At 42.0% G+C, this 16,408-nt stretch overlaps 1 protein-coding gene across 11 annotated transcripts in view; it reads left to right on the top strand.

The window, feature by feature from the left end:
- kiaa1109 (KIAA1109 ortholog) overlaps positions 1-16,408 on the top strand; it is a 533,049-nt gene that overhangs the window by 302,759 nt on the left and 213,882 nt on the right. For all 11 annotated transcript variants that reach the window (XR_013576358.1, XM_078539938.1, XM_078539971.1 and 8 more), the window contains 6 exons: positions 957-1,176; positions 3,972-4,130; positions 5,821-5,996; positions 6,398-6,573; positions 8,047-8,756; positions 14,959-15,210. Coding sequence is in view for 10 of the 11 variants with exons in the window: in XM_078539938.1 (XP_078396064.1) it covers positions 957-1,176; positions 3,972-4,130; positions 5,821-5,996; positions 6,398-6,573; positions 8,047-8,756; positions 14,959-15,210 (1,693 nt within the window). In the remaining variant the exon portion in view is untranslated. The remainder of the gene's footprint in view (positions 1-956; positions 1,177-3,971; positions 4,131-5,820; positions 5,997-6,397; positions 6,574-8,046; positions 8,757-14,958; positions 15,211-16,408) is intronic.

The raw sequence follows: 16,408 nt of genomic DNA, 5'->3' as shown, positions 1-16,408 counted from the left end.
GATGGTGTGCGGCTTGGAGGGGAGCTTGCAGATGGTGGTGTCCCCTTGCATCTGCTGTCTTTGTCCTTTTACGTGGTAGATGTCTCGGACTTTGAAGGTGCTGTCAAAGGAGACTTGGTGAGTTGCTGCAGTGCATCTTGGAGATGGTGCACACTGCTGCGTCTGTGCATTGGTGGTGGAAGGAGTGAATTTTTATGGCTGAGGTGCCATTCAAGCAGGCTGCTTTGTCCAGTATGGTGTCAAGTTTCTTGAGTGTTGTTGGAGCTGCATTCATCCAGGCAAATGGAGAGTATTCCATCACACTCCTGACTTGTGCCTTGTAGGTGATGGACAAGCTTTGGGGAGTCAGGAGGTGAGTTACCCTCTGCCAAATTCCCAGCCTCTGACTTGCTCTTGTAGCCACAGTATTTGTATGATTGGCTCAGTTCAGTTTCTGGTCAATGGTAGTCCCAGGATGTTGATAGTGGGGGATTCAGCGATGGTAATGCCATTGAATGACAATGCCGGAATGTTGTCAAGGTTTTAGAATTTGCAGTATCCAGTGCCTTCAGTCGTTTCTTGATATCATGTGAATGTATCAAATTGCCTGAGTACTGGCATCTATGATGCTGGGGATGTCAGGAGGAGGCTATGTATACTTCAAATACTTTGATGTGATTAGCTGCTTACCTGCTTGCTTCATTACTGCTGCCACACAGCAAGGCATCCCCTTGATTTGACACCAGATTTAAACTGCCATCAGGAATGAGGTAAACCATGCCACAGAGATTACTAGATCTTTGTAGGCAGCTTTCTTCAAGGCTTCACGATGAGCATCATTGCTTCGCTGCTGACCCTAAAACCCGGGCCATTATATTTGGGAAATGAAGCCACGTTCTTAAACATTAAAGTTAACTGTTCAATTTAAAATTTTAGGCACTCAAGATTGTTTGACTTTTTCTGTATTCACCTTACAGGGTGTCCACCCATACCAGTCCCTCAGCTACACTAGTGGAGATACAGTAGCAGACTCACCAGCTCATGTCAGCCGTGCAGGATTACCGACAAGAGATAGTCCTAGAAAGGAAAGTCTACTGAGCTATCTGACTGGGAGCTTCCCTAGTCTCCACAATCTTCTTGAAGGAACTCCACAACGCAGTGCAACAGTAATTAAAAGCAGTTCACTTACACGGCCAGGTACAATTCTCATTTGTTTGCATAAATCCACTTCATTGGTTGATGTCTCTGCAGAAAATTCAATCTGAGTGCTAAGACACTTTCTTTTTTTCTTCTCCCTCCTACATTGTAATGCCTTAATTCTTTATCCCTAGTTTACGTGAAACAAAGCAAATTACTATCAGGAAAGTAGTTAAATTAGCATGGCAACTTTGGCCAATATTATTGTAGCTTGCCTTTATTGGCTGGAATATTAGATAAAATGTTCCTGTTGGTCAAACTTTACTTATAAAAGGAGTAAATCGATTTTATGAGCTTATCCTGGAGAGGATTTAAGGGAAGATGTGGAAAAGCCTGCATTACAAGTTATCAAATTGAAAAAGGAGAAATGTTCCTGTGGGAGCATAAATGGATTTAAGTAGAGCTGAAAATGAAAAATGTTGTTTGTGAAAGAAATAAATGAACACTGATCTTGGTGTTGTTGAGTAGTTGTTAATATGCAATCGTAAAATAGTATGAGAAGAATGCAAATCATGCAAAGTTGCTACTATCCATCAGAATTGGAGGTATTTTCCACAAGACAAAAGACAACTTTATATCTTCCCAAAATCCTATGAGAGAACACATCAACATGAATTCAGAAATAAAGGGAGGAGAGTGCTTGATATACAAGTACCTTTTAATTACAATCCTGATATTTTACAAATTTTATTTCCTAGCTCCTTCCACCAATAAATTCTCTAAGGTCAACATTCCCCCCCATTGTGGGGGAAGTGCGGGCGGGTGGCCTTCCGATAGGCACCCCCGGTCAGAGGGGCGCTGCCATTTTACGTGGGCGGGCCAATTAAGGCCCGCCCAGCGTGATGCCCGCCAGGAAGCGCTGTACGCTCTCTGTGCGGGCGGGGGGTGGGGGAGAATTCCCTCAGCTGGGAGTGCACTCTTTCGCACATACGAAAGAGCGCATAGATCTCCCTGAGGCAAAGTGCTGCATCAGGGAGATCGGCTCCGATTGAAAATTTTAAATAAAGGTGATTTAAAAAAAAAAAATTCCCTGCCATGTCCACTCATGTGACAGTGTCACATGAGTTGGGACATGTCCATAACTTATATTGAAACATTTCATAAAAATTTAAATACCCTCATGAAACCTCATCTCGCCCGTGGATGAGGTATCATGTTTGTTCCGAAGCCTGCCTGGGCTCCCGACCTGCCCGCCAACATTAAGGTTGGACGGGCAGGTCCATTAATCATCTTAATTAGTTTCTTAATGGCCTTAATAGTCCATTGATGGCCGAACTGAGGATCTAAATGACTCTGGTGGACGTCGGGATGCACGCACGACGTATCCCCGTGTCATTTTACGCGTTGGCGAGTGGACCCCGCCCCCGCTCGCCAACTGGAAGATGCTGCCCTAAGAGATGCAACACCTGAAACTTGTAAAATTCAAATTGAAGTAGCATGTTGACATTCTATGGTTGTGACTGTATACAGCCCAATAGTGCATACAGTGGAGGAATGTAGTTTTAACCACAACATTCTATTAAATTCTTGATCTGCAACATATTGTTGTACTGAGGTGTCTGTCCTGTTCTATAGAAAGGAGGAATACTTGGGGGAAATCTTGTTAAACTACTGTTACACAAACTTGAAACTGGTCTTCTAATCGCATGAGGCATAGCTCCTGAGCTCTGAATAAGAAGAGAGTGTGTGGGTGGGTCTGGCTGGAGGGGTGGTCAATCATACTTCATGTCCTTAAAATAATTGATATACTGCTTATAGTAATTCCTTATATTGCACTTCATTTGCCCTGCATCCCATGTGGCATTGTGGGAGAAAGGTGAAACTGCAAATATTGGGATAGAGCCAAAGGCACAGAGCCTGATTTGCTGGTTTCCTAGTGAATTTTTTAGTGTTCTAAAGGAGCTTTGGTATATTATCTTAAAATCCAGCATTCACAGTTAATATTTCAGAGATAGTTAAGTCTGATTATATGTTGTTAGATTATATTCCAGTGGTGGTTGGGTCAGTTTAGAAATTGATAGTATTTCATAAGTAGATGGTTCAGTTTATAAATTGTAAGACATTTTAGTGGCAATGAATTTGCATAAAGAAATTAAAATCTGTGAACAAGATCTGGTGTCTGTTTTTCTGTAGTAGAAGATTGACTTCATTTAACATATAAAAACTTACACTGCTCCAGATTTTATTCTAACTTTCACAAGATTTTCTAAAAATGGGCTAACTGGTGCATGTAGCCATAAAAGACTAATGTTTATGAAGTAAAATTAAGGAAATGCCCAAAACAAAAATTATGGTTCCAATCTGCAGCCTTTTAAAGCTGCCTGTCTTTTCTCCTTTCAAATGCTCCTTAAAGTCTACCTCTTTGACCAAGCCTTTGATCATCTGCCTTAATTTTACTTTGTGGCTCAGTGTCAAATTCTGTTTGATAAGCTGCTGTGATGGTTTTGGGACCATTATTTTAAGATTAAGGCGTTATATAAATACAAGTTGTCATTCTAATAGAAATGGCTGTTGTTAAATTCTATGGGTTAATCCAGAAAATAAATTGCTAAATTTTATGTTGCAGTTTCATTAAGAAATTACAGTTCATAAGTCACTTCCAATTTATTTTAAAAATCAAAACATCTGCGCATATGCAACTATTATATTAGATTTTGTTGTATATTCAAAGGCATGATTTTACTATTATGTTACATGGGTAGGTAGGTAATGCGCTTCAGAAATTTCAACACATGTCTTTTACAGAGTCTTAATTTGAACCGTGGATATCATTTTCCTCCATTTTGCAAAAACAGGGAATGCTGTCGCTGCAGAGATGTTATCAGAACATCCACTGTTGGCTGAGCCATCATCAGTCAGTTTCTATAATTGGATGTCAAATGCTGTGAGTAACCGAGGAAGCACTACCCAAGAATCACCAGTGCCCAGATCTGGACATAACAGCCTTCCAACAGGTAAACTGAAGATGATGTAGTAAATGGGAGGAAAATCCGTATCTGGAGATCAATGCACTAATTAAATTTTCTTGTGTTGTTACTAATTATTGGTTAGCAATGGAGTTGAAGGTTATTGAGATACTTGAATGACCCAAGACCCCAGTGGTCCTAGCAAGGATCATTTGCAGGAATCAAATTGCTATTGAATATTGAGGGTCATTTCATTAATTTAGGGCATTTGGAAGAAATTATTGCAAAATTCCCCCTTTATGTTAATTAAGATTGAGCATAAGAATGGATAAATTATTCATTGTCTGTGATTTTTAAAAATTTTTATGTTTTTATGAATGAATTACATGGAATTTCATAGAATATGCTGCGTGGAATCAGACCATACAGCCCATTTAGGCTGTGCTAGTTTATATTCCATGCTGTTCCATCTACTTCATCTCAGCCTTTCAGCAATCTTTCTATTCCCTTTTCCCTCATGTGTTCATCAAGTTTCGTTTTGAAAGTATTTAAGCTATTTGCTTCAACCACTTCCTGTGGTAATGCATTCTACATTTTACCGCTCTCTGGGTAAGGAAAGTTTTATTTCTGTACTGGATTTATTAATAACTATCTTGTATTGATGGCCCCTGGTTTTATATTCTGTAACAAGTGGAAGCATTCTCTCCACAACTACCATGTCCAACTCATTCATAATTTTAAAGATCTCTATCAAGAATCCTTTCAGTTTTCTCCTTTACTGAAGGAAAAAATCCGAATCAGTTCATCTTTCTTGATAGCTGTAATTTCTTTTTTGTATTTTCAATGTGTTTCTCTTTCCTTTTTGTAGTATGGAGATCAGAACTGTGAGCAGTTGGTCAAGGTGTGACTTGACCAGGGTTCTATATAGTTTATCATATCTTCACCACTTTTGAATTCTATGCTCTCAAACTATACCCAGTACTTTGGCATTTTAATTGCTTTGCTGAATTATGATGCAGCTGTTAATGCTTCATTCACCTGTATCCCTAGATTCCTTTGTTCTTCTACCCCAGTTTCTTATTTTCTGAGGCATAGGTGATTTCCTATTTTTTCTACCTCATATTTGCCTATGGTAAAGTTCATTTGATATTTAACACCCAGTCTGCATGTTTTTTAATGTTATCTTGTATTATGCTGCATTCTTCCTTAGTGCTTCCTATACCCCCAGTGAAAGCAGCACTGCTTATGTTTTCAATTCCTTTATTACTTGATTTGCATCTTAAATATGTAATGATGTCATTGAATTTTTCTTATAATGTGTTAATTTATTTGAGTTCAATGCAACAAGAATTCTAAAAGAGAAGTGAATGGTGATATATTTCAATATTTGTCATTTTTTAAAAATCTGCAGTGCCAGAGAAACATTGTTTAATGTTAGCAGGAACAAAAATAGAGCTGTCACCCACAAACCATTACAAATAATGGTATCTAGAAATCAAATTACTTATGTAACATATTCAGATTTGTTCTGCCTATCTGATCATGCAAAAATTTTAATCTTGGCATCCTCTGGCGCTTTCAAAAATGCATGGAGTACTGGCTTTACTTGTGACTTTGCTATTCAATGACCGTAGAAGTCAAAAATTGAAATAGTGTATTCTTGCCATGTTACTTTATGCCTGCATTGTGATAAACGTTTTTTTACTATGGCTTAAATGCGTGTTACCGTTTTGCATAGGTTTGACATATAATCTTCCTACAATACAATCTGCATCTGACTTCAACACAGTGCTGTCGAGTGATCAGAACACACTGGATGGCACACAGTCTCAGAACAGCACTAGTCAGGATGAAATTGTTGGTATTGAGGAGGGTAACCAGGGCCCTCCTGCTGTTCAATTGGCTGATGCACAGGTAATCAGAGAGCCCTATAGTTCTGTAAGCACATTTAGTAATATGCCAGTTAATCTTCATTTTCACATGTATAAAAGCATGGATTTCACTTTTCATGAAATATTAGAGTATATATTATGTATCTGATAGTTTTTACACAGATGGTTGTTTTGAGATTAGCAGTGTACACCTACCGGAACACACAAATGCTGAGTTTTTGTAATCCTGCTTTACCTTTTCCCTTTAATGATTTCAGTGCTTCTTTTTAATACAGTGTGTGGTCACTAGTTTTCTTAGTAACTATTTTTTTTTAAAGTGTTGTAGAAGCTCATATGTTCACAGAAAAACTGATAATCTGTTATTAATTTGAAGTCATTTATAGGATTGAAATATAACTCTTTCATTCTCAATTTTCTTCTTAGGTTGTCTTTAAACCTTTACTGAGTAATACAGGAATACAATCGCAAGATATTGTACCTTTAACTTATGGAATGTATTTTGGGGAACATTTGTCATTCTCTGGAAGTTTAGACTGTCTCAGGGCAGATATTGTTGACTCTGATACATCCAAAGAGAGAAAGATCAGAAGAAAAAGAAGGTATTTAATGCCATACGCCATTTTTGTTCATAAAAAGGAAACTTGTAAGAAGATTGGAATCATAAAAGCAATGGAAATCATTAGTTGATAAATATTGATATAATCCACAGGAGGTTCATAAGAAATGAATGTTTTTTCTTAATTATTTAAGGTTTTGAAGATTGCCCACAGCAAGGCAACATTTTTTTTAACGTGAAGTAATATTGTGAGCACATTCTTGGGCTGAATCTTCTCCCCCGTGGGCGGGGTTGTGCGGGGGTGGGCGGGAGTGAGTGCGAACCCAGTCGGGTGCGTGCTGCCACTTTACGTGGGCTGGCCAATTAAGGCTCGCCCGGAAGTGCTGAGCACTCCCTGTGTGGGCGGTGTGGATTCCCTGAGTCCAGGCCTGCACTCTTTCGAGCATGCGCACGAAAGCACGCAGAAATCTCCCTGAGGCATAGAGGTGCCTCAAGGAGATTTGTTTAAGGTTCAAACATTTAAATAAAGAATTGAAAGTTTTTTAAGACATGTCCCCTCATGTGACAGTGTCAAGGAACATTAATTAAAAAATTTATTTAATTTATAAACACTTCATGAAGCCTCATCCCGCCTGTGGATGAGGTTCCATGAAAAACGCGAAGGCCACCTGGGCTCTTCGCCTGCCCGCCATCCTTAAGCTTGGATGGGCAGCTCATTTAATTGCTTTAATTAGTTTTTAACAGGCCTTAATAGGCCTTTGACAGCTCGGCGAGCGTGCAGCTGATTTGGTCCACGCCGGCCGAACTGAAAATCTAAATGACGCGTGGTGACGTTGGGACGCCCGCCCAACATCACCGCACAACATTTTACGCATCGGTGAGCGGGCCCCGCCCCAGCTTGCTGACTGGAAAATTCTCCCCCTTGTATACATCCCCACTTTAGTATTGAGCTGATCCATTTTGGAAACAGAGATTACCAAAGTTCATGTCAGTGATTCTGAAACTTACCTTCATTGGTCATTGCTCCATGTTAACATTCTCTGGTTGCTCTTTTTATCCAGTGGTCAAGTTTGTTGTTTCCTCATTTTGACCCACACTACACATAGCCAAGCATCTCTCAGCTTGATTGCCAGTAGATCTCAATCTGGGTCTCAACTCATCCTCCCACAGGCCTAGGCTGCGTTCTCCCCTATGCTTGCATCATTTGTACCTTTTCCAATGCCTAACTTCAGGCCGGAGTTGTGTCGGAATTATGCATCCGATATAAGATCCAGCTTCAGCCAAGTTGAACCCTCTCCCAACTTGCTGCACCTACATCTTAGGCAACTTGGCCCCCAAAATCAGCATTTACCTTGGCCTCTATTATACCCAAGGTAGATCCTCACTTCTGATACCATCCTTGGCCTACTGTTAATAAATCTATTTGCCATTAATAACAAAGATAACAGTATAATTGTATAACATATTTCAGCTTGAATGCACAATTTCTTTCATCTTCATCTTTTGTGATTTTCAGACAGGGCATGATAAACCTTCCACCTCTTGACTTCAAACCTGCACTGATGTTTGACACCTTCAGCATAAATGCCGTTGTGATGGACAGACCATCTTCAAACCAAAACTCAACTAATGCCCTTGCTTTCCATGAACTTAGTAGGCATCATCAAAACACCTTTCATGTTAACTTCACTATCTCCTGTCAGTCTATCAGCCAGCATGTGGACATGGCATTGGTTCGTCTCATTCATCAATTTAGCACAATGATTGATGACATAAAGGCCACTCAGACAGACATTAAACTTAGCAGATACACAGCTGGGTCTGTATCTCCCACACCAACATTTAAAACGCGCAAACATCGGGATTTTCGTTCATCAGATTTCAGTCGCAGTTCTCGAGGCAGTCTTAATGGAGGTGTCCGAGGAAATAGTACTAAGGCAAATAAAATGCTTGGAAATGAGAACAATAAAAGAGAGTCACGCAATAAAAATTCATCAGGGCCGACACAAAGGAGAACCTCAAAGGTTTCCAGGAAGGGATCGAAGGATGTGGTAGATCATGTGACTATTCAAATGGATGATTCTGACTCGATCACAGTGTCTGAGCAAAGTGAACCTTCTGCAGAGTGCTGGCAGAACATGTACAAATTGCTTAACTTTTATTCATTAATCTCTGATCCAACGGGCATCCTTGAAAAATCTTCTCCTGATGTATTGGGCCCTACAGGTAGGATCTTTCTTGTGATATTACTTAAAATAAGGAATCAGATTTTGAAAATCAGCCTCTAGCATATCTTGAATGCTATGGCTAATTTCTCAAATGGTGTATGATAGCATTGTAGTTATGTTACTGGGCTGATAATCCAGAGGCCTGGACTAATAACCCAGAGACATGATTTCAAACCCCACCATGGCATCTGGGAAATTTAAATTCAGTTCATCCAATAAATTCTGGAATAAAAAGTTGCTATCAATAAATGTGACCTTGAAGCTATTAGATTGTTGTAAAACCCCATCAGGTTCACTGATATCCCTTTAGACAATGAAATCTGCTGTCCTTACCTGGCCTGTGACCTACATGCGACTCCAGAACCACAGAAATATGGCTGAGTCAGTTATAACTGCCTTATGAAATGGCCTAGCAAGCCAAACAATTCTATCGAACCACTAGTCTAATAAGAATGAAACTAGACAGGCTACCTGGCATCGACCTAGCTACTGGATACAGCAAAAGCACATCCAGTTCAGCTGACCCTGCAAGGTGGGTCTCACTAACATCTGGGGATCTGTGCCAAAATTGGGAGAGTTGCCTCACAGACTAGTCAAATAACAGCCTGACACGGTCATGCTCAGAAATTATATCTTTAGCCACTGCCCCAAGCTCCTTCATCACCATTCCTGGGTATGTCCTGTCCCGCCAGCAGAAGTTGCGATTGCGGTGACACTGTGGTATGCAGTCGGGAAGGGGCGTCTCTGGGAGCCTTCAAACGACTTGGCTAATGATCACCGACACCAGCCGTATGGCTGAACATGTGGTCTTCTCATCTGTTTACCTGCTTTGTACCACCTTGTTACAGCGGATTCTGCTGTTTCCACATTGAAATTTATTGTCAGAGGGGCACCCTATGGAGATCATCATGAAATTGTCAATGGTTTGCCTCTTGATACTGACTCACCAGTCACCCTCAATGCTGTTCATTGGGACTTTGGCTTTGGCCAATGGCTGGAAAAGGCTAGGGAACTCTTCTTGCCTCACTTTGAAGAGCCTACTTCATGAAGTGTGCCATGACTTTGCACTATAGTTTTTTTGAGCTATCTTCTTTAGTTAGACCCACTCAGCCATAGCTCCATCAACCTTGCATCCATGGGTTGCAAGAATACTTTTGAAGTGTTCAAGCAGTATTTTCACAATAACAACTCCATAGTTTTTCAGCTCCTGTGGCCAGTTTTTTGTCATAATTACAAGGATTTTGTTGGTTAACAATGGACCAACCACTCTTGTAGGTAGTGAACCAATGGCTCAGTATGGTTTTTGCAAGATTGGAAGAAGCCAGCTTCAACTTTTGGAACCTATTTCAATTCAGTACCTATGTAGGTCCCCTGATGGCACTCTACTCTGATGGATTGCAGCTTGGGGTCATCACATTCTTGTGTCATGTCGTGCAGAACTATTTGGGTCATGATAACGCTTAACTACATCAGATAGACTTACACCCTCTCTCTGGGAGAAAAGAAAGGCGAGATAGCTCCTCCAAGTCCTATGGAGAAGAGACTTGTAGGAGGTGAGCTTCTTCACCATTTCTCCTGCTTTAGAAACATCACCTTTCTTGACCTGAGCCCACTACTCACTTACTGAGTCATTCAGATGGGCAACAACAGTGAGATAGTTTCTTTCCAATGTGACCAGTGCTTGTTGCCTCTGTCCAACCCAATGAGTGCCCTCTACCCATGTTGTTAAGAGGATGATTTTCTCCAGCAAGTCAGCCATTTCCTTGTCCTTAGTCGTCCTTTGAGGTCAAGATGACCATGTTCACAACAGCATTTTCCCTCTGCTTCTGATATGTGCTTGCTTTCGAAGGAGGCGACACCATTTTTTATTCGGTTGCGCCAGGTGCAGCGATGCTGGGCAAGCTTCTCTCAGGACTCAAAGTGGATAACAAAACTCCTAAGTGAAGCCTTCGGAGTGCGCTTCTTGTCCTTCCTTTAACCACCATGGAAGCACCCTTGGGAAGGCAAGTCAACTTTCTGACGAGATGGTTCATGACTGCAAAGCCTAGGCTAGCCTCGTGCTGTTCTTCTTTTCCATGGCCACTCCAAAAGAATGTGTAACCTGCACCAATTTCCTTGAGATGATCCTCCTCAGGTAGACGAACCTCGCTGAGGGCAGTGAGCTAGATATTGTACTTAGCCAGCTCTTTACTGATGAGAGCAGTTCTTCCCTCAGGTTTGTTGGCTATGGCGGTGTCTGAGAGAATGCACATGCTCAATGTGCTAAAGGTGATTTTTGTCAACTTTTACTTTCTTTTTTGAGGTTGACTTAGGATGGGATCCCCACCAGCTGCGGCTGCTGGCCAGGGAGGTGAAGCAGAAAATGTCTAAGACACCTTTTCTAGTCCTTTCCTCATACAAGGGAGGTGAACAGTGTGGTTGTGAAAAGGGATGCTCAGTTGCTCAGGGGGCTGCCGAGTTCCACTTCTTCATTCCAGTTAAAAATGGCTTGAGCTGCCTGTGTGCAGGTTCACGGCTACAGCTCTCAGTGAATCCACACCTGCTGCTACATCACTCATCCTTGCCTCAGGATTTGTGACAGATAGATGATGAATGACAGGTGATAGAAAGATGATGAATATGACTGTAAATTGGATTGTAGCGAGGGAGAGTTGCGTAAGGTCAGCTTCACTCTCTTGTCCTGACCTATCTTAGTCCACTGGCAAGACGAGTCTAGATGGCTATAGATAGCTCTGGATGTAGTAGGTGACCAAGACATCTTCTGCATCTTGTCAAGCTCCAAGCATTCCACAATATTGTGCTGACCCGCCTTCAAGACCATCGGATGTTAGATTGGCCTCATCCGCCCAGTTTGCTGGAATCGTCTTGACGTGCCTAAGTCACCGAGGGTACCTTCACTTGGTTCAGCCCACCCTTTGAAGTGGTTTACCGGAGTGTGGCCGATGTCGCATGCTAACAACTACTTGGAGCCACAGGCGAGAGCTGGCTGAAGGTGAGGACCAATACAGGATAAGCCATTCCAACAAGCGTGGTGGGACCATATGCGAGAGGTGCTTCCCCTCCCTTACACCTCTGACACCCCTTTTCACTGAGCTCCCAAAGACACTTGGGTGACATCCTAAAGAATGTTGCGTATGAGGTTAAGAAGCCATCACTCTCTCTTTTGAAATAGCTGTCTCTGTATGCATCTTTGGTGGCAAGTTCTAATCAATGTGCCACACAGCGGATTCCAATTAGCCATGGCATCTTGGCAGCTGGCTTTACAGAGATCCCATCTCTCTGGCCATGGTTGACTAGAACCCCATCTGCACCAATGCTTATCGGGTTGTTCTTCCACTCTGGAATGCCATTCTCCATGAACATCTAGATGATGCAGTTTTGGATCCCACCTGCTTTTGCACTCTCATCGTCTTGGATTTCAAAGAACCTCATGTGGGATACCATCATCTAAGTACTTGATGTACACCAATTCTTTATCCTTGCTGCTCCTGTCAGTGCTGCCATCTGTCAGAATGCTTATATAGCTTGCAGGTTGTATGTGAGTGTTGCAGCCCTGACAAATGTGAAAGAAGCTAAAAAATGAGAGAAAGTATGCGCATGTGTTGGATTTTCACATGTATTTCCAAGAGCCAACTCACTATGTTGTTTCTTGAGACATACAGGAGAAGGAAAGTAGGTAAACGAGAGCTCATGCTTTTCCAGATGATAAGTTATGTCAAACAGCCTGACCATCTTCCCATAGGGAAGGCATTTTCACAAACTCCAGGCTATTGGCTCCTTTTGGAATAGTTTGAATTTTCCATGCATCATAAACTGCCTTGTGACTTAGGGTCTGGCTGTATTGTAATGCTGATATTTCTTTATCTTTAACAGAAAAATACTGCAGATGCAGGAAATCTGAAATAAAACCAGAAAATTCTGGAAGAAGTCAGCAGGTCTGGCAGCACCTGTGGAGAGAGAAACCGAGTTAACGTTTCGAGTCCAAAGTGACTCTTCAGAAGAGTTAACATTAACTCTGTTTTTCTCTCTCCACAGATGCCGCCAGGCCTGTGTTTTCCAGCATTTTCTGTTTTTATTTCTTTGTGGTTGTTGTGCCAGAGATGAAAGGGTCAGAGTTGACGGCTCCCTGGGTGCTCTTTGAGTCTGTGCACGGTGTGCCACAGCAGGCTTTGCTGTGTATTTGCTGCCTTCCATCACTCATTCTTTGCAACTCAATCCAGTCCAGCTTCCACGCATTTACAGTGCTTTCATTATAAACAGGCGGCTTCTTCTTGGTAGAGATGGTAGATGGTAACTGTTTTTGTTTCAGAAGATGAGATTGAAGGCACCTTTGAAGTTTCCATAATGCTGGTCGGTTGCACAGGTTTTGATCGAATCAGAAAGCAGTCCGTTGTGATACTGATTCCAGCAATTTAATGTGCAAGATTCACGTGCACTTGCGCAGTGCAATGTTTTACAATATTTATTGCTTATGCCCAATGTGGTAAATAAGCAACCTGACATAATGCAAGCTAATTTGTATGAAAGCGACTTTTCTCTCAATATTTTGAATTTTTCACCCCCGTCTTTAATTTTTCACGGGCTATTTTGGAGCTTTTGAGAGCAAATTTGCTCACTGCCTCCCTCCAACCCCAGTTATTTTAGGCCCTGGTACTAATTATAAAATGCACTGCAGCATTTCACCAAGGCTTCTTTAACAACAATCTTCCAAACCTGGAACCTCTACCGTCTAGAAAAACGAGGACAACAGGCACAAGAGAACAGCACCACCTGCAAGATCTCCTCCAAATCACACATCATCCTGATTTTGAAATACATCACTGTTCCTTTATAGTTGCTGTGTCAAAATCCTGGAACTCCCTACCTAATAGCAATTTGGGTGTGTGTACCTACACCAGATGGACTTCAGTGGTCCAAGAAGATAACAATTAGGGATGGCCAATGGAGTGATACCCACATTCAAAGAACAAGTAAGATATGTTGAAATGTCTTCCCATTTAAAAGTGCTGTCTTATATAATTGTGATTCCCCACCCTTTATGAGTTAGATTCTGATGTAAAATGGCATAAGATAAGGAACATGGAAAGAATATTCAGTTCATTGAGCTTGTTGTGTTTAATTACCTGATCTTTCAAATTCTAAATTCATATCTGTCCACTTTCTAATTAATTTTTATTTGGTCTAATTTTTTTTAGAATGCTTAAACTTGTTTAAGATTACAGTGGAAAGGTTAAATAAATACTAAGTTTGTCATCAAGTAATTTTAACTCATGATGCCTTTAGCTTATAAGCATGTATCTTGTTTACCTATCTACCTCACTGCATGTGTGTTCTGAATGCATTGACTCCCAGTGCTCTGGAATTGCTTTACTTATATTGGAGCGCAGATTTCAAAGCACGGTCCTTCTAAAAATTGTAATGGCATCTTTAGCAATGTAATGATATTATTGCCTGCAGAGGGAGTCTGAAACTAGAGCCTGTCCATGGTCAGAAAATGGTGCCCAGCCGTGGCTTGTGCCACCTGATGCACCTTTTTATATTTACCATTTATTGGAATGATACTTTTGAACAGCATTGATGTAATGTAACTAAGGCATGCCGGATTCCCACCAGCACTGTAATAGCAGCTTTCAGTTTCTTGGCCTTTTTGATTTATGCTGCCCCACAACTGGGCACATTCTCCACCGAGGGTGTGATATTTAATAGGTACAAATTTATCAGACTATTAATTTAAAAAACCTTTATGCCCCTTTCAGTAAGGGAAGATGAAAAAATCATTGTGCCTTGGGAATAGGTCAGTGTATTGATTTTTTATTAAATACACATTGTGTGAAAAAAATCTCAATTGCCTGTCCAACTGCTTTCATTAAATTATCAATTTTGAAGTTTTACATTTGCAAATACATTCTTATTTACACTATGGTAAAAATCCAACATGCAACAACAACAACTTTCATTTTTATAAAACCTTTAACATAGGGGAAAGTTCATCGGCCCTTAAGAGAAGCTTCAGGAAAAACTGAATGCTGAGCCAGAGAAGGAGCTATTAGAAGGGAAGGCCAAAGAATTGGGTTTTGAGAATGGCTTTAAAGGGGGAGAGAGGGAGTGGGCATTGGAGGAAATTTATAGCTTGGGGCCGAGACATCATGTATTGTATGATTATGCAATGTATGGTTTGTATAATTAAGTTTTTTTTGTAGATACAGGTGGTAGAAGTCCCACTGAACCTGGGTGCAGAGTAATTTTTGAAAATGAACAGGATTGCTCAAGTCCGAACAGACTATCAAGGAAGCGCAGCTTAGTAAGTGCTGAACCCCAGCATGTCACCCTCATAGTGTTTGGAGTTGGTATGGTGAACCGCACTCATCTCGAGGCAGACATTGGAGGCTTGACAATGGAGGCAGAGCTTAAGAAGATCCATGGAAGTTTTACAGTAAAAGAGAAAATGAAAGGTAATGGCATCAAAACAGATGAGCAACAAAATAAAATAGGATTATATTTATTGGAAATTGAGAATACCATAGTGCTATAACAGACAAGTATCTAGCTGTACAGTTTGTATATTAGGTGAGATCTTCGCTATTGGGCCTGAACTTCCTCTGAGTGGCAATCAGAGTCTGATTGCCACTCCTCCCCTACTTTCTTACCCAAAATTTTTTTCCACCCTGTCTCAGTTAACCTTCGACTCAGGCCAGGCGAGATCCGGGCAGTGTAGCGTGTTCCCGGGGCCTAGCGTCGATGCAGCTCAGTCGGATGGAAGGAGGCCACACCTCTTTTTATAAATCACCAGCTGCCATAAACCAGGCAAATTAAAGGTCCAGCCAAGTTTAAAGGTCCTTGATAGGCCAGGGAGAATGTAAGAGTATAAGAGGTGGTGGTGGGGAGGGTTGGGTCAGGTGTGTGGGCGGGTGGGAGTGGGGTGCGTAGAGGCGGGTTGGGTCTGTCCGTGGGATTGGGAGTGGGGGGCAGGTTGGGTCAGGCATTTTGGTTGTGGCGGGGGGGTCGGATCAGGTCTGGCCTTGGGGGAGGGGAGTCGGGTTGGGTCAGGTATGGGGGTGGAGTTGGGTCGGACCTGGATTGGGGGTGGTGGGGTGGCATTGAGTCGTTTCAGGCCTCGGGGGTGGGAGGGCGGGAGGAGCGAACTCTGGTCTGGTCAGGCCTCCAGGAGGTGTGGGAGAGGTGGGTGGGGGGCTGGGTGGGGCCGGGTTGGGCTGGGCCTGGCCCTGGGTGTGTGGGGTGTTGGGGTGGGTCTTGAGGAGGGTTAGGGGAGGTGATATTGAGAGTGAGTGTCTGGCCTCGCAGTAGTGGGGGTCTGGGAGAGCATTCTCTTGGGGGTGGTGGGAATCCTGTGGGTTAGGGGAGTTCCCATTGGGAGGTGTAGTCCTTTGGGTATGTGGAGAGTCCTGGGGGGGTACGGTGGTGATGGTTGGAGTAGTGGAAGAGCCATGGTGTGGTCAGGAGGGTGGTGAAGTTCCACAGGTGGAGTAGTTTTGGGGGATTGGGCGTTCAGGTGTTGGAGGGCCTCGGTGTGGGTCTGTGCAATAGTTACCCAGAAGTTAGAAGAGGTTTTAATTCTTTTTTCTGGGTAAGGATTGATGTAACCCAGTTGGAACTATCTGAAGTTTGTGACTTAAATTGTATTTTCAGATG

Source organism: Cetorhinus maximus, chromosome 1, assembly GCF_964194155.1.
Source record: "Cetorhinus maximus chromosome 1, sCetMax3.hap1.1, whole genome shotgun sequence".
Classification (NCBI taxonomy): Eukaryota; Metazoa; Chordata; class Chondrichthyes; order Lamniformes; family Cetorhinidae; genus Cetorhinus; species Cetorhinus maximus.
Note: the sequence above shows the minus strand (reverse complement) of the source record. Positions and strands in the feature narration are given on the sequence as shown.